The sequence below is a fragment of the Rhipicephalus microplus genome, chromosome 6 (assembly GCF_043290135.1).
Source record: "Rhipicephalus microplus isolate Deutch F79 chromosome 6, USDA_Rmic, whole genome shotgun sequence".
Lineage (NCBI taxonomy): Eukaryota > Metazoa > Arthropoda > Arachnida > Ixodida > Ixodidae > Rhipicephalus > Rhipicephalus microplus.
In genome coordinates, this window is record NC_134705.1 from 117408797 (window position 1) to 117427599 (window position 18803).

Here is an 18803-nt window from a genome sequence, read left to right on the forward strand (position 1 = left end):
AACATGCCCTTCAAACAAAAACTGTATTTTAGAATCGGCGTCCAGGTCATTACGGTAGGTATTCACACGTTGCAATGCTGTACGCCAAATTTTCAGAAATTAGCTGTATATCAGATATGACAAACAAAAAGATTTTCTTGCAAAAGGTAACGTTAGCTGACAATTACGACAACCTAACCTCTGCCACTCCCCACCTCCCACTTTTATCTTTGCTTGCTTTCCTGGCCCGGCCCTTGCGGGGCTAAATTGCGTTGCTGCATGCGGCCCGCCGGCGAGTTTGACAACCCTGTTTAGAAGTATCGGAGAATTAAGCAGAGCGTGTGAATTCATTCTTATTTCGAAGGGTTTAAGGTCCCTGAACCACGATATGAGGTACGCCGTAGCGGAAGATCCTGGGAAATTTGACCAGCTGGTTTTGTTCCGAGATAACCTCAAAAAAAAGGCCATGGGAATTGCTGTCCCAAATTTTGTTCTGTTTTTTTTAATAAACCAAGTCCTAGCACTATATTTCTGTTTCGTAAACTAAAGCTAACGAAGTAGTATATCAAAATGAAATGGACATTAATAATGTACTTATTAAGAGTGAAAATTTTTAATTGAATACTTGCTGCCATGGCAACAATAAAAAGTTGGGAAAAAGATCAATATTTGAGAAAAGACACTACAATACAAACAAAATTCAAAGGTGTACAAAACATGCCTAATCCCCTTATTTCTGGTTTTGAAAAGTTTGGTACACATATCTGCAACACCTTTTGTATGTGTTTCAAAGCAAATGCAGTGGTCATTCACCAAGCGTTTGTGTCGCTGAAACAAACAGTTCTGCGCGCATCAGTAAAACACCATCGCTCTTGACATTTGCCGCAAAGAAAGTGTTTTCAGCTCGGTTTACTTCTGCCCATTACAGAGCTCTTAATTCTTACACCTGTCTACTTTTTCTGGCCCCTGGCCCACGTGAATAGAGGAGCATTGTGGGCTGCCATGGGGTCATTAAGACGAATAAGCTCATGAATATTCTATTCTCTAAACGCTCGTTGAAACTCTGTCAAATAAATTTAAAACGAAGTGATTAAGCAGCCAGTCTGTTTAGCTACTCGCTAGAAAAAACGAATGCGAAACTGCGCTCACCCAGGAGTACTGCCTGGTCCTGGGTCGATCCTCGTCCTTTACTGCTCTCCGAAATAAAATTCGAGCTGTCGAATTCAACCTCGGATTCCTCGCTGCTCGGCTTATCAAAAAACAAAAACACGGCATATCCACGGAGTGAATGATGAAGAGTGGGGCGAAACAACCGTTGGTCTGTCTGTCTGCCTGCCTACCTGCCTGCCTGCCTGCCTGCCTGCCTGCATGTATGTATGTATGTATGTATGTATGTATGTATGTATGTATGTATGTATGTATGTATGTATGTATGTATGTATGTATGTATGTATGTATGTATGTATGTATGTATGTATGTATGTATGTATGTATGTATGTATGTATGTATGTATGTATGTATGTATGTATGTATGTATGTATGTATGTATGTCTGTCTGTCTGTCTGTCTGTCTGTCTGCCTGCCTGCCTGCATGCATGTATGTATGTATTTGTGTACATACAGACATGCATACATACAGCTTTTTTGGAGAAGCTTTATTTCTCAACACATGCATCCTGGCGTAATATACCATCATTGCCATCGTGGAATCCCTCCGAAACTTTGCAGATGCTGGCGCAAGATTTTCTTTTAGCTACTATAGCGAGAAACTCTGTGGTTGCTGGTACGCTGACACATGTGTGTTATCTCTCTTTTTCGCTGTAACCTGGTTTCACTTGAGAAAACACACAGTATTGTTCATCGCAAGCAGTGCACAAATGTATCGTGAATTTCTGCTGTGTTTTCTATTGTTATAGTTCGATTCTGGCAGTAAACCTACAACGCTCCATGACATATGCATAAGAGATGGTGCGTCTTACACTAGAGTGAATTTTTGACGAGACCGCAGGCGTTTATAGCGAGTGTAGAGGACTTATGCTGACGTCACTGAAATCTTTTATGTTGGGTTACCAACATGGTGGGACATAATGACTCTGATGTCACATTCGCGTCACTGCATGCATCACATGCGGGCTCTACGTGGTAGCTGGGACAAAAATACATCAGCGAAGTCGTGGTAGACATGAAACACTTTAGTGTTAAAATGTCCTTTGACATGTGTCACAGCAGCCTCGTTGTCACACTGACGCAGGTCAACAGCCACATGATTATGCCACACTGACGTCATCAGTGCGATGCCTAAATACCAGTCCATTAGCAAACTTACGTCTGTGTCGTCAAATATTACTTATCAATATTGTTTTGTCGGGTAAACGTTGAACGAAAGTTCATTTTTTTCAGGTTTGGGTGCACGTTAAAGAACCCCAGGTAGTTGAAAGTTCCGGAGCTCTCCGCTTTGGCGTCTCTCATAATCATATGGTGGTTTTGGCACGTTAAACCCCACATATTAATCAAAACTCAATCTTTTACGATTCGGCTGCTTGCATCTTTCACCGTTCAAACCACGTGACTGAGTGTAACCATTCGCAATGTGTACTCTTACAGGACCGAAAAACTGAAAAAATACACCGGTGAAACAGTACACCTGACTTTGACCAAGAAGGTCACCGAGTACAAGTCCTTCGGCATTTATTGCACAGTGGCAAAGGTAAGCACTGCAGATACGGAGTCGTGCCGTGGTTCACTTTTTTGTGGGCAAATGAGTCGCGAACTGGAGTGAACGTAAGCACAAACACTCTGAAGTCATCGCGCTATGAGTACTGCCATGGCTTCCGAAATGACGGGTGCGCGACGCGGCGCGCCCGCCTTCTCGGAGGCCATGGAACTGCTAACAGTATATGGTGTGTATAAAAAGCTCATCGTTAGACATCTCTATTGCGTACGTTCTGTGGACAAGTCGTTTGGCGACACACTTTGCGGAGCGAGGCGCGTATAGGGTTGACTGCCAACGACGCAACTATTAAAGACGATAGTCTTTCTAGGGGACCTTGGACGCTAAAAAAATGGCAGCATATCCATGGAGTGAATGACGGAAAGTGGGGCGAAGAATCCGTCCGTTCATTCGTTCTTGCTTCCGTCCGTCCATGCGTCCTTCTGTATGACCGTCCATGCGTCCATCTGGCCGTCCACGCGTGCGTCTGTCCGTGCGTCTGTCCCTGCGTTCGTCCATGCATCCGCCCCTGCGTCCGTTCATGCGTCCATCCATGCATCTGTCTGTGTGTCTGTTCGTCCATCTATTCAACACTCAAAGTACCACCATCTCGCATCTTTTCATCATATATTACCCATATAGAAGCACCGCCGTCCAGTGGACATTCCAAGGACTAAACGAGACGTGGCACACGCACACTTTCTTACGGCTTGCGCTTCGGGTCTACTTCCCACCTTTAACCACCTCGAGTTCAAGGTATATACTAGTTCACTGTATTCATGGCACTGCAGCCCAACGCTCGCTAAACCTTTCTAAAACTAAGGAGGTTACACGCAGCGAATATAATGTAGCAACCCTTTCTTGTCCGATGGTGCTCAATGTACATGCCAATGGCTGCTAATGGGGATCGCAGCGTGCGCGTTGACTAAAAGCCGAATGCTCCTGTCTCTCATTCCCCATTAGCAGCCATTGGCATGTACATTGAACACTATCTTTTATTGTTCAACAACGCACAGAAGAAATCTCTCACCGGCACCACCTTGAAAGTCAAAATGTTATACTTGTTACACACTACAACGGCTATGAGGGACAAACAGGTGCCGCTATAAGGAGTCTCGTTCCTAAAATTTGGTCTCTCTATCTGTACATTTGTATGTTTTTCCAACCTTAACGGCACCCTAAATGACCCCGTAGTGACCAGCCAATACCTTAAACGACTGACCCCATCCGCAGCGCCCACCAATATTGCTCAAGGTTCAGAGTTCATACTTGTTCGATTGAAAAAGCAATTATTGCGCATGTCTGAGGCACCATAGCAACACGTCAATATTTTAGGGGCGAAGCGCCTTAGGGCGTGGGCTGTGCGTCCCCTGTAGCCTGTATGTAGCCACCTCTAGTTTAGTTCTTGCAGTGTTCACTAGATGGCGGTACCGTCCCCTGTATGTAGCCACCTCTAGTTTAGTTCTTGCAGTGTTCACTAGATGGCGGTACCGTCTCCTGTATGTAGCCACCTCTCGTTTAGTACTTGTAGTGTTTACTAGATGGTGGTACTTGTAGCTGATGATGAAAAGATGCAAGATGTTATAAACTAGAAAGCGGTACTTGTAGTTGATGAAAGACGCGAGATCTTATAAAATAGGAATGATGTCACATATGGCGCGTGTCATTGGTTGAAGGCAATCGTTCCATTTAGTGCGGCGACATACGCTAGGGGGAGCGTTGTAATAAAATCCATTCGCTGTTGGCGCGCGCTCGGAGTCGCCGGAGCCCCGCCGCGGTGGTCTAGTGGCTAAGGTACTCGGCTGCTGACCCGCAGGTTGCGGGTTCGATTCCCGGCTGCGGCGGCTGCATTTCCGATGGAGGCGGAAATGTTGTAGGCCCGTGTGCTCAGATTTGGGCGCACGTTAAAGAACCCCAGGTGGTCGAAATTTCCGGAGCCCTCCACTACGGCGTCTCTCATAATCATATGGTGGTTTTGGGACGTTAAACCCCACAAATCAATCAATCAATCGGAGTCGCCGGATGGATAAGGCTGCACAGCGGAGAGAGCGCAAGGCGGCAGCAGCGCGCGCTCGCAGACAGAATCCCGATGTGCGAGCGCGCGAGGCAATGGACATCGCAAGCCATCCATCGTCTAAGAACAAATAAAAGTGGATTTGTGTATATACAGACACAGCGTTTCTCACGTCTTTACATGATGATCGACTGGGCGAATTACACGGAAGATTCACAGTTTACCGATGAATCCCTCCGGAGCTTCGCCCATTCATCATCATTCACTCCGTGAATATGCCGTTATTTTTTTACGTATATCTTTCACTGGACAAGACATATATAAGCAATTATAGGGACCGTAGCGTTTATCATGCTGCACTGACCACGCATCGCTTGCACGAAAGGCAAGTGTTTCCAACGCTTTGCTAAGACGACATGGTGGTGGCACCAACCCGTCGACTTGCGTTCTGCACCTTATCACCTCCGAGATGGGCGCGCACGCCGCGCGCGCGTTTCGTTTTCCAAGATAACTGCCAGATGGTGCTCATGTCTCACGTGTGACGTGACGACTTCGCTGCACACTCGAGGCACTCTAACGCAGCGCCTCCAGAATACCATTCACCTATTTTCTTGCGCAGAACATCAAATAAACGTTTTGTTCACTCTCTCCAGACGCAATTTTAAATGCGAAGTATTTCTTAGCGAACTTCGGGTACTTTGAGCGTATCTATCTATCTATCTATCTATCTATCTATCTATCTATCTATCTATCTATCTATCTATCTATCTATCTAGCCACATACGACTTTTAGCTCTCCTGGCCGTTTCAATAATGGTATCGATACCAAACTAGGTATGGCATAAGATGACTGTATGAGGAACATATTTGACTTGTCATAACATGACTATCAAGACATGTATCTCATGAATGTCATAATTTACATTTCATGGTCCTGCGGCTCTTTAGTGGTTTCGTTCACAAGGCATGTTGCAAAACTGGCATGGTATGACATGATTGGATGGTGAACACGAGCGACAGACCTTAACATAAAAATTATGACATGCATGTAATGTAACTACATGACTACATGCTACGCTTATGTTGCGCTCGCGGCCATTTCGCTAGATTTACATATACCAAACTTGGTAATATGGTACGTGAATAAATGAAGAAGGTATGTGACTGGTGCAAACATGATAATCATGAGATTCGTGTCATGTAACAACATGACTACATGCCACGCTCATGATTCATTGGTGGCCGTACCGCTAGCTTCAGTTATACCAATTTTCGTAATACCGGAATGAATGGAGGACGAAGGTATGATACTGGTGCAAACATGATAAACATGAGACCCGTGTCATGTAACAACATGACTACAAGCTACCCTCATGATACGCTCGCGGTCGTTTCACTAGCTTCACATGTACCAAACTGGGTATTATGTGACGCGAATGGACGACATATGTAAATGACACATCCAAACATGATAATCACGACACGCGTGTTATGTAACAACATGACTACATGCCACACTCATGATGTGCTCACGGCCGTTTCGCTAGCTTCACATATGCCAAATTTCGTATTACGTGACGTCAATGGATGACGAAGGTATGTGACTGGTGAAAAAATGATAATCATGAGATGCCTGAGAGAGAGAGAGAGAGAGAGAGGAAACTTTATTTGCGCATAACACTGAGCATTCCAAATGGTCGGGCCCCTATTCCAGGGCTCCGCTGGCCCTAGCCATCATCTCTACTCGTTAGACCAGCCAGCGCTCATCAACAATGGCCGAGCTGGACAGCTGCGCCTCCCATTGTTCCTCTGTGTTGTTCATGTTGTGGTGTTCTTCATTGTGATGCGTACACTCCCACGTGATGTGAAACATAGTTGGTGTGGCCCCACACCACGGACATATATCTTTGTATGCTGTGGGGTAGAATACATGCAGCCTGTGTAAGTTCGTGTATGTGTTTTTTTGGATTCTGCATAATGCCACCGATTCCATTGCTGTGAGTTTCTTATGCGGTGCTGGATACACTTTTCTATTGTCCCTGTAATACTGAAGAATTTACCAAAGTTAGGGTCTCGGGGCGTTGGATCCTTTATTGCAGTGTGCAAGGAAGCTCGGTAATTTGTGAAGCCTCGAGCCGCCTCATCCGCAAACTGGTTCCCGGTGACGCCCTCGTGCCCTGGCGCACAGATAATGGTTTGGGTGTATTCATTTGGGAAGTCCTTATGAGCTTTGGTTAGAATTTGGAAGGCCTTCATACATATTCTACCTTTTTCGTAATTTCTACATGCAGCCTTCCAATCTGTTATCATTGTCATTGGGGCTTTTCGCTCCCTGCCCTCCTTGATTGCCAGCGCGATCGCTATCTCCTCCACTTTTGTGATAGAGGCTTGGGCTATGGAGGCACAACTTGTGACGTTTCCTTTTCGGTCTGTGACCACGGCCACCATATTCTTTGCATTTGCCTGATATGATGCAGCGTCAGTAAATCTCGTCGTATTCAAATATTTTGTCTCTTTATCTATGTAAGCGGCTCTTGCTTTACATCTTCCAGCATGTAAAACTGGGTCCATGTTCTTCGGTAGGGGGCATATTTTGTACCAGGCTCTGACTGAGCACGGACAATTCCTTAGCTCTTCCATGTGCCTGTACTTGTTTTCCGAGGCCGATCCTCTGAAAAAGTTTTCTGCCGGTTGGCGTCTGTAGCAGGCGGTTAATCTGGGTGGTTACTTGTGCCTCAGCCAACTCATCAAATTTATTGTGAAGTCCGAGCGCTAATAGCTTCGCAGTTGAAGTGCTTTGTGGTAGTCGCAGAGCCGCTTTATACGCCATCTTTATTATTTTGTCTGCTTTTTCTTTCTCCTCTCTATTCATGTTGTGGTAGGGTAGCGAGTATGTTAGCCTGCTGATGACTAAGCTCTTTACCAAACGAAGCACGTCTCGTTCTTTCAGTCCAGTACGATTGCTCGTTATTCGAACTATCATACGAACAATTGGTAAGCTGTTCGTTTAAGCATATTCAGTGTGTGGAGACGTCGCTGATTGGACTGTAACCACATCCCTAAGATTCTAACGGTTGTTTTCTCTGAATAATATTGCCGTCTAGCTTGACCTCAAGGCGGATGCTCGGGTCTGTCCTTTGTTTTTTACTTTTAGAGAACCGAATGGGTTTCGATTTGTCTGCTGAGAACTGAAGTCCCCTTTTTTTAGTGTAATCTTCGATGGTTTTAGCTGCCAGTTGAATCCTCTCTTCTTTTTCTGCCAAGCTACCCTTGGTTGTCCCTATCGTGATGTCATCCGCATAGAAGGAGTGTCGGATGTCGGGAATACCTTCCAGTTTTTTGGCTAGACCAATCATGGCTATGTTGAAAAGCGTAGGCGAGATCACAGCGCCTTGTGGTGTGCCTTTGCTCGGTGGGTGGAAGACATTGGATTCGTCTTCTCCTAACCTGATAACAGCGGTTCTTTTAGTAAGGAAGTTATGTACATATTTGTACGTCCTTTGACCGCAGTTTGTCGCTGCTAGCCCATCTAATATGGCCTTATGGCTTACGTTGTCGAAAGCGCCTTTAATTATGTCGATGGCCGTGACATTGTTTTTTCTGCTTTTGAAACATTTGTTAGTACTTCTTCCTTTAAAAGCAGAAGGATGTCCTGTGTCGAAAGGTTTGAGCGGAAACCAAACATGGTGTTTGGCAACAAGTTATTTTGTTCAAGGTGCCGTTGAAGTCTGGTATTTATTAATCTCTCAAACACTTTGCCTAAGCACGAGGTAAGAGAGATTGGCCTGAGGTTTTCTTTTGCCAATTTCTTTCCTGGTTTGGGTATCATAATTATTACAGCATGCTTTCATTGCTGAGGTATAGTGCCATTCACCCAGTGTTTCTTAATGAAGTTTAGAAGCGCTGTTATGGCTTCGTCATTCATGTTGCGAATCATGGCATTGGTGATTTGATCCGCCCCAAGCGCTGCGTTGCGTTTCATGCTGACGATTGCCGCTCTGACCTCGGCATGCGTGAAAGGTGCATTCAGTTCCGAGTTTGGGAGCCCAGTGTATTTAGCCTGGTAAGAGGCTGTGAAGGCTCGGGCGCCGAAACACTTAATATAGATGTCTTGAAGGAGGTCATCTCGTGTGCCTGGATATGCGTGCAATAATATTTCTAGAGATTTTTGTCCTTCACGTTTAGTTTTCAGAGGGTCAATCATGGCTCTTAGGATATGCCATGTCTTTGCTGTTCCTAGGGTTCCATTCAGTGAATCGCAAAATTGTTCCCAGTTGGCTTTCGCGAGTTGATTAGCGTACGGTTCGGCTTGCTGCGTTATTTCTTCAATTTTCGCTTTGAGTTTCTTATTTCGCTTTTGCCTTTTCCATCTATTAGTGAGGTTTCTTCTTGCTTCCCACTGGTGGAGAAGGTGAGCGTCTACTTCAGGGGTATCATCTGTTTTGGCGACGGTTTCGGTGTACATTTGCTTCTCATTTCGAATTACTTTGCACCACTCGTCCAAGTCGTCTATGGCGGTCACGTGCGCTTTTAGCGCTTTTCTATATGCGTGCGAGTCTGTAATTTTCGCTGTGCCGATGTGTTTGCGGATTCGGCTTGTGTGGATTGTGGTGCTTAGTATGTAATGATCACTGCCCAGGTTTTCAAGGGTGTTGTACCAGTCCACGCTGTGGCAGTTTTGTACTATCGTCAAGTCCGGACTTGTGTCCATGGATACGCTGTTGGCTATCCTCGTTGGTATTGCAGGGTCAGTTAACAGAGTCATTTCCAATTTCTCTACTCGTCTTGCGATATTCTTGCCTTTGGTGTCTTGCATTTTATATCCCCAGCTTGCATGCCTGGCATTAAAGTCCCCAACTATGATTAATGGATTCCCTTTCGCCAGTTTTGCTGTCTCTTGAAAGAGCTTGTCAAACGTTGCTCTCTTTTGTCTTGGGGGACTATAGATATTAAGTATGAAGGCGCTCTTTCCATGGCTCCCTTTGTAGGTTATTTCTGTAATGATATGCGGGATATCCGCCTCTTTAATTGGTTGATGACATATTGCTGTAATTGAGTTATCGACTAATGTAGCAACTTTCCATTCTGCATCCCCGGTACTATAAGTTTCCTAGCCCCGTAATTTTGATTGTGTTCCGGCTTCCTAGACTGCTATGACAGCAGGTGGCTTTTGTTGCGACGCCACCAGCTGCAACAGTTGCCCTCTTTTCCGCCGGAAACCATGGCAGTTCCCCTGCCATATTTCGCACTTTTCTGACCGCTGCGTTTGATGATTAGCCATTATGCGTCTCCTGGTTCATGACCAACAATCCGGGCCTGTTGTACATTTTTTCCGCTCTTTCTCTGATGTTGATGCCTGTGGCATGCTTTCGCAAGGCTTTTGTGAGTTCGACGTGTTGTGCCTGGATTTTCGTGTCCATAATCTCGAGTTTTCTATCTACATTTATCATTACTTGCTCTATAACTGTCGGTATAACTTCCTTTAATGTTTCTTTCAGCATCGAAAACGTAATCATTGAGTCACCTCCTGCATTCGGTTGCGTCTGCAGTTTCTGGCCACTCTGGGCGGGTATAGAGTTTTGTTGCGGGTGCTGCGTTTGTTGCTTTTTAGTTCCCTATTTTCGCGTTCTAGGTCACCTATTCTCACTCGCGTTATCTCTAACTCACGTTCTAAGCGCGTGAGTTGTGGTGTTTGGTGTGAGTGTATGGAGGATTTTGCTGCCCAGCTCACTTGGTTCTTCGCTTCCTTTTTCTGTGCCTTCTTGCCCTTGTGCTGTTGTTGCTTTGCTTGGGCCTGCTTGTGGCCACCATTCCTGGAGTTGGAGCAGTCTCGAGAGCCGGACCTGGATCGGGAGGTAGATCGAGATCTGGATCGGGAACTGGAACGGGCCCCGCCTGGCGGTGCAGAGTCCTCGCGGTCCGTGCTGAACCAGCGTCTCTTGAGTATGCCAGCGGCTTTTGGTGTGCTGTGTTGGTGCGACAGCAGCGTCCGGCCCTTTTGAGGGACGCGTTTGAGTTTTTTGGTGCACTCTGATGCCGCCGTGGGATGGCGCCCGCCGCACAGGGCTCATTCCGGATCTCAAGTGTGGTCCTCAGGTGGGTCTCTTAGGTGACCGTTGCTGCACACCTTTGTCATTGGTGTGGGACAAACATCCGTCCTATGTCCCTGGCTCTTGCAGAGTTTACAGTACTGCCGTGTGGGTTGATAAGGCACGCACGGCATTTCGCCACCATAATAATACACGAAGCGCGGCAGTATTGGTCCATCGAACGTGATCACTGCAGTTTGTGACTGTCCGAGCATGCGGGCTTGAACAATTGTCACTCCTTGAGTGCACACTCGGAGAGGGCTCAGGAGTTCAGCATCTGGCGTTTCGCGTTCTAATCCGTGTACCACTCCTTTCAGGTATCCTCCAGCAGGAGTGGATATGTAGGTTTTTACGGGATAGTTCGTGCCATTGAGCTCCAGTGTCTTTATCTTCAAGATCTTTTCTGCTACATCTTCGTTCGGAGTTCTTGCAATAATTATGTTTGATCCGTTGCGAAGGTGAAGCAGAAGTTTGTGGCTGTTACAGGCCTCCGGGTCACCGCTCGCATGTTCTATCGCTCGCGCAACCGGGTATGCTTTCAGTTCCTTCACAACTAACCCGGGTCAAGGCCGCATGATAATCTTCATATCGTTTTTGGGCAGTGGCGCCGCACGCGTTCGTCGTCGGCCCCTATCAGATGCTCTTCCGCGTCGCTCTTCTGCAAGCGTTCTAGCGCCGGAGCTGTTGCTCTCAGTTTCGCCTCGAGCAACGCTGTCATCACTCGCTGCGCGTTCTTGTTTCCTGGCGCGTTTTCGCTGTCGCAATGACATTGCTACTTGCCACTGACTATTCTTGGCTTCGTCGTCCCGTTCCTCCGCAGAGTCTTTTTCCTTGTTCTCGGCGTCGCTAGTAGATTCCCCTTATAGCACCTCGTCAGGTGAAAGGAAATCTTCGTTGGCGTCCACCGCAGAGCTCACTTGGGTTTCGATGTCTTGGTCATCCATGTCCATAAGTGCCTGGGCTAGTTCCGGGTCGTTGTCCGTTGGGGTTCGGGCAGGTGCAGCGCGACGCGTGGGCCGAGATCTGGCTGCCAGGACTCCGCACGTGATGCCAAATTTAGTATATGTGGAGCTAGCGAAGCGGTCGCGAGAACGCTATGAGCGTGGTATGTTCTATATTATTTCATGACACGCGTCTCATGGTTATAATGTTTGCACCAGTCATATACCTTCGTCATCCATTGGCGTCACGTAACATCAAATTCGGTATGTGTGGAGCTAGCGAAACGGCCTTGAGTGCATTATGAAGGGCTCAATATACTCCAACGTAACGGTCACAGCGACGCTACGTTAGCAAAATGCGAGCACTATATAGTCTGACGCCTAGCGCGACAGGCGTGACCAGCGCCCGAGGGCGCGGCCCGATGGCAACCGGCTCCAAATGCGACATGCTGCATTTGGCGCCAATGCGTTACCTAGACAGCACTGCGTCTGCCTCTTTTTGAGATGGAGGGACGCCGCACGCTCTGAAACGCGCATGCGTCAAAGCAACGCAGCTCGTGTCTGCGCATATATGGCAGGACCGGTGCCTGGCGTGGCAACGCCAGCGTGACGCGAAGAAAGTAACGCCGGCGCGCACGTGCGCCGGGTCACGTCGACGTATATTGGCGCCTGGACTGTGGCATGTATTCATGTTTTCACACGACACGCATTTCCCGATTATCATATTTGCTCCACTAACATACCTTTGTCATCCATTGTCGTCACGTAATACCAAATTTGGCATATGTGAAGCTAGCTAAATGGCCGCGAGTGCATCATGAGTGTGGCATGTAGTCGTGTTGCCAAATTGTTGCCACGACATGATACGCATGTCGTGATTATCATGTTTGGATGTGTCATTTACCTATGCCGTCCGTTCGCGTCACCCAATACCAAATTTGGTATACGTGAAGCTAGCGAAACGACCGCCAGCGCATCATAAATGTAGCATGCAGTCATGTTGTTACATGACACAAATCTCAGGTTTATCATGTTTGCACCAGTCTCATACCTTCGTCATCCATTCACGTCCCGTAATACCAAATTTTGTGTATGTGACGCTAGCGAAATGGCCGAGAGCGCATCATGAGCGTGGCATATAGTCATGATGTTAGATGACACACATGTCATGATTTTCATGTTAGGGTCTGTCGCTTGTGTTCGCCATGCAATCATGTCATGCCATACCAGTTTTGCAACATGTCATCTGAATGAAACCACGGCAAGAGCAGCAACACCATGAAATGTCTATCATGACATTCATGACATACGTGTCATGATTTTCATGTTATGACTAGACAAATATGCTCGTCATATAGTATTGTTATGCTATACCAGGTTTGTTATCGATACATTATCCAAACGGCGAGGAGAGCTAAAGTCGTATGTGGCTAGATAGATAGATAGATAGATAGATAGATAGATAGATAGATAGATAGATAGATAGATAGATAGATAGATAAATAGATAGATAGATAGATAGATAGATAGACAGACAGACAGACAGACAGACAGACAGACAGATAGATAGATAGATAGATAGATAGATAGATAGATAGATAGATAGATAGATAGATAGATAGATAGATAGATAGATAGATAGATAGATAGATAGATAGATACGCTCAAAGTCGCCGAAGTTCGCTAAGTAAGCCTTCGCAATTTATAAGTAACCCGGGGAAACAAAAACTCCCAAGCATTTGCCCGAGGGTGAACATGGTTAAGTGCGAATGCACGGGGTGATGCTATAAGGGGTATGTATTAATTCGCACTATTATATTTATTAATCACACTATGGTGCCTTCATGGTGCAATGGTTCCTGGGAATCACAATTTGATCACACGGGGGAGTTTACGTTAACTCACTGGCGAATGCCAACGGATATTAACTTTACTCCCCCTCATAGCATCACCCCGTGCATTCGCACTTAACCAGAAGGCGGGCGCGCGAAAGAGAGGGGTGCGCGCGCAGCTGCAGGGAGCGAGGAGAGCGGAGGAGTGAGCGAAGGGGGGGGGGGGGGGGGGGGACGCGCGCAGCGGCGTTAAAGATAAAAGGCGCGTTACTGACACCGATATCAGCGTCGCGTCCGTGGCTTATTCGGTAGAACGTCGCGCTGCGGCCCGCCAAGTCCTCTTTCTTTTGAAGATAGAGAGAAGACTGCGGACGCCGCCGACGGTGGTGGATGGTTTGGGGTCACTTATAAAGTGTATTCACACTTAAAAAGGTTGTGCGCATTGATTGAAGGTTGGACAGGAGGAGCGGCAGCCCCCCTTGTCACGTAAGAGGGGTGAGCACATTGTTTGCCTCATACATTGACTACAATTATATGGAGTGAAGCGCTCCAACAAACCTTCTCTTTCCCGCACTCCTGAAGAGAACTCTGCACACGCTTAAGCCAGTGATGTTGTGACGCTTGCAAAACAAGCTGAGATGGTACGCGTCAAAATTATTGTTTATAGAGAGAGAGGTAAACTTTATTGATACCCGGCCGATTTCTGGACGGTGCTGCCGCCTAGGAGCTAACGCAGAGACCATGTCTCCAGACAGCTTCCTTGGCCTGCTGGATCGCCCAGTGTTGCTTGTCCAGGCCTGAACTGAGCAGCGCAGTCCGCCAACGCGCCCGAAGGTCTTCATTGGAGGCCGCCACACCAGAATTTCTTATTAATTCTGGGAATTCACATAGGATACAGTCGAGAGGGCTCTGGTGGTACAGTAGTGGCAGAGATTGGATCTATAGACGTCGGGATATATGTAATGAATGATTACGGTGTTCGTGTATGTGTGTGCTTGTAGCTGCCGCCATTGAACGGACCGGGTCTGATTTAGCTTAGGTAGAAGTGGGGGTACCTTTGCAGTCGATAGTGTTGAGTTATGTCACAAAGTATAGTGAGCCGATCTTCCCATTCCCACACCGGCACATAAAAGTCCGTTTAGGTGGCCACCTCGACTAACGCGACTCGGAACGTGAGACCTCGAGCCACGTTGTGCGCCACTTGATTCGGGCTGTCCTCCGGGTTACTTAGTGGTGTGTGGGCAGGGAACCAAAAGATCTGCACGTATTAGTCCGCCTCGTGAACTTTGCTTGTATTGCAGGCGTCAAGGCACCCAATTTTTGGTCATAATCTGTGCTGTGTGGGTTGACCCTAAGACGTTCATACACAAGCTGGCGAAATTTCGGCGCATTCGGTCGGGCCGGTAATTTCTAATTGAATATTTTTATAAACGAGCGAGTGGCCTAGTGCACGGGCAACACAGGCACGCTCGCTAGCCATGACGTAACGAACCGATTGCGCCGCGAGCTTCTGCATGGTGTCCAGTACGGAGGGCGATCGTGTTTCGTGGTCAGCTGCGCTTGCAGTCGAGTTGTTTGAGCGTTATTCAACGTACCACCGGAACTAAATCACTTGCAGCGGTTGAAGCAATGCTACCGCGTCGCACATGCTTCGCTGTGAGCGTACAGGAGAGTACTGTGTCATTCTTCAAGTTTTCTAAAGAGCCCGCCAAACGCAAGGCTTACAAGATAAACGTGCGCATGAAAGACCGGTGCGCAGGCAACGCATCTGTTTTGTGCTCAGCGCACTTCACGGCAGACAGCTACATTGATGACCAGCGTCTTCTCGGCGAGTTCGGTATACCAGTGAAAAAGCCGAGCCTGTGGTCAGACGCTGTGTCGACCGTGTGCTCGCGAATGCAGCGTCTCCTAATCGTTAACTTCACTTGCCGACCTGGCACGCTCGAAATAAAGCTACTTACCATCGCGGAAGGCCGTGTGCAACGTTAGCCGCAACACCGAGGTCGTTGGTATCTGGGTTCGCCTCGTCTTCGATGCTTTCTTCGTCGCTCGAGCTGGTGGCGATGGGGTCAAAACCAAAACGCTCAGCGTACACGACGTCGACGCCGCTTCTGTTGGTCGATGAATCATTGCCCGAAATGGGAGCTGATGATGGTGCTGAACGACATGGCGATGGTACCGGTACCACTTCGCAACACTTGTACCACGTGCGGACCACGCGGCAAGCATCACTCGCAACACACTGACCACGGGCCGAAGGTGCCGTTTGGTAGCGGACGACGGCACTGCTCCCATCTGTTTGTGACGTCATGCACGCCGTGGCAAAATGGCAGTCACCAGCGGTGGGAGAGTTTACGGCCGAAGACCTCTACAGCTCATTTTTTACTGAAACCATCTTTCATAGTCTAGTTTTTACACGTGCACAATCGTATGCAACACTCTACTTTCGTTTTTCGCCAAAAACCGCAAATTGTTGGGTGACCATGTCATTACCCCTTTCAGGATCCGCAATGCCTCGGGAGAGATTCTGCCGCTGGTGTAGTTTCGAATGGCCGTCTGTGAGTCGCTGATTACATATGAGGCGTTCTTGTGGGCTATGGCCATCGTGATGACCAATTCCTCCACCGTTTCTACGTTCGGTGTGATGATTGACGTGCGGCTTTTGCATTGTTGTGCGTGGTCTGCGACAGCAGCCATGAAGCGGTGAGGTTTCTGGTAGCGTGCTGCATTCACAAAGACCGCGTCATGATTGAGCCCCCCCCCCCCCCCCCCAAATAAAAAAACCTTGACATGGCTCTGGCTCCACTGACACGTCTGCCCTTGTTGTGTTCAGGGCGCATGTTTCTTGGTAGGAGTGGTGCTGTTTTGCTATGCGCGGTACTGTTTCTTGGTATTGGTGGATGGCAGTGATGGTTCCATTGAACAAAGACTACAGGAGGATATTGACACAGTGGAACGGTATATACAAGGAACAGGGCTATCCTGCTGGGCGGCGTGGTCTGAGCTACTGCTATATCACCCTACACTCACAGGTCGACCACCCAAGCAACATCCCCAAGCGCAGACACACACCGATATAAAACTCACTACAAGCGACGGCCACGTCATACCACCCGTGGATAAAATCCGAGAGCTAGGTCTCGTCATAGAAAGTAAAGGTACCAGCGGAGAGACAGTTCGCAACATTGGCGCCAGAGTGTCGAACACGATGCGCCTCATTCGGCGCATTACCAATAAACACAAAGGCATGAAATAGATTGGCATCACCCGTCTGATCCAAACATTCGTACTAAGTCAAATCACCTATACGACCGCGTATCACCGATCGTTCACAGCAGAAAAGTCAAAACTCAATAGCCTAATCAGGATAATTTACAAACAAGCCCTATGTTGTCTCGAAGCACCAGCACCAGAGTCTTCCTTCAACTGGGTTTACACAATACGTTTGACGAGCTTATCAAGGTGCAAGGAATCTCCCGATTTGAGCGAGTAGCCAAGACTAAGCCAGGCCGCCAGATTCTACATAATCTCGGAATTCCTTACCATATTGAAATTATTTTTATATCTATTTTATTTTATGCATTTTTTTCCATTTAGGTATCTTGTTTGTCGCTGTGATGCAGGTTGACTTCGGCCACGTGGTGTTGCCTCCCAACTTCATGCTGCCGAAAGAACAGAGCCTGGGCAAGCTGTCACCTATGTTAGGAAAGACCAGCGCTGACGACGTTACGCTCAAGGACAGCGCGACGATGTTGCTCAAACAGTTCCAGTACGACGCTGGCTGCGCAGGCTGTGAGTACAGTATACCACAGCGCTGCCCTAGAGTGCCGTCTTACGTTACATGTGCACCACCCCATCTCGCATTTCACTCGACCTTCCTGAGAGTAATGCGTGATGGGATCAATACATTCATGCCAGGGCCAGGCCACTAGCGAGCGTTCTGTGCAGGGCTTCCAGATGCCACCGAACTAACAAGTCAGTAATCATCACAAGATAAGCCCGAATGAAGTAGAAAATTCAACAATTTTATATGTTTAAAGCATATTTTGATAGCAAAAACTGTCACTCAAATACAAAGTTTGAAAAAAAAAAGAATCGCCTGTTTTGTGCAGTGAAAGCAAGAGCATCTATGAAGGTAAGCGCATATTTACTTTTCAGCATCGTCTCCATTTGGCTGAATACATGTTTCAAGTGTTTGAGTCAGGTTTTTTGTTTATTGCCCCAACGTATTTTTTCACTTCAGCACTTAACTACTAGAAGCGACAAAAGCGCCGCTATAGTCAACGACAAACGCTGTATTGCTGAACATGGTGATTACCTAAATAAGCATAATTTTTGGGGAAACAGTGAATAAGTTTGAGAAACTCGACAAGAGACTGGCTGCAAAATTCTACAAGCGATTCGGAGAATGAACAAGCCTATAGTCGGTGACAAGCTAAGAATAAAAAGTAAACTGCACCAATGTCTACTTGTAATATGCGCGTTCAACTGCGGCCGCTTTTTACTATTACGCAACAGTATGACGTAAGTTTCGCCGCAACTTTGAAGCAACGAATGTGATAGGAATAAACTTGAAAAATCGCGCGAAAAAAGAACAAGCACCTTGGTACTTGCAGCGGTCATTGTCTGCCTCTGTGGATCAGTGGCTATATATAGGGTGCTCTGGTGCTCATCCGAAGGTAGCGGGTTTGATCCCGATCGCGGTGGTGGTGGTGGTAAACATTTATTAAAAACGGAGAGGTGGCCAGGGAAACCATGCTCTGGTGTGTCAACTTCCACAGTACTAGGTGGAGTCACTAGTCAGGGATCCCCTTGGTCATGACCGCTGTCCTGGCACGCTGGACCGTGACTTGTTGGGCCGGAAGTTCCTGGCAATCGAGCAGAGCCCCCTCCCAGTCCTGACTGGTTGGATTGGGCTACGGGGGTGAAGAAATATTGAGCGGGCACGTCCGTATGTTATGTGGTAGGTGTCAGCCACTTCCGCACAGTACTGGTGGAGGCCGGGAAAGAAAGAGTCCGTGGCGGTCGCTTTTCGATGGAGGCCATCTAGCAGAGGCCCTTGTAGTGTGTGATCTCAGTGCATGTTACAAAGCACCAGATGCCAAATTTTTCGGATCCATTCACTACAGCGTCTCTAATATATCACTTTTATATATCATATCACTATTATAAATAAATAAGGTACCGGTTTCTTCATGCGTATAATGTTAACAGAACCGGGTGCACGACTTCATTGA

At 47.3% G+C, this 18803-nt stretch overlaps 1 protein-coding gene across 1 annotated transcript in view; it reads left to right on the plus strand.

The window, feature by feature from the left end:
• Nucleotides 1-18803, plus strand: part of LOC142765447 (protein Skeletor, isoforms B/C-like) — a 62154-nt gene that overhangs the window by 9267 nt on the left and 34084 nt on the right. Inside the window, exons 4-5 of the mRNA XM_075866479.1 lie at nucleotides 2585-2687; nucleotides 17190-17358. Of these exons, the coding sequence (XP_075722594.1) occupies nucleotides 2585-2687; nucleotides 17190-17358 (272 nt within the window). The remainder of the gene's footprint in view (nucleotides 1-2584; nucleotides 2688-17189; nucleotides 17359-18803) is intronic.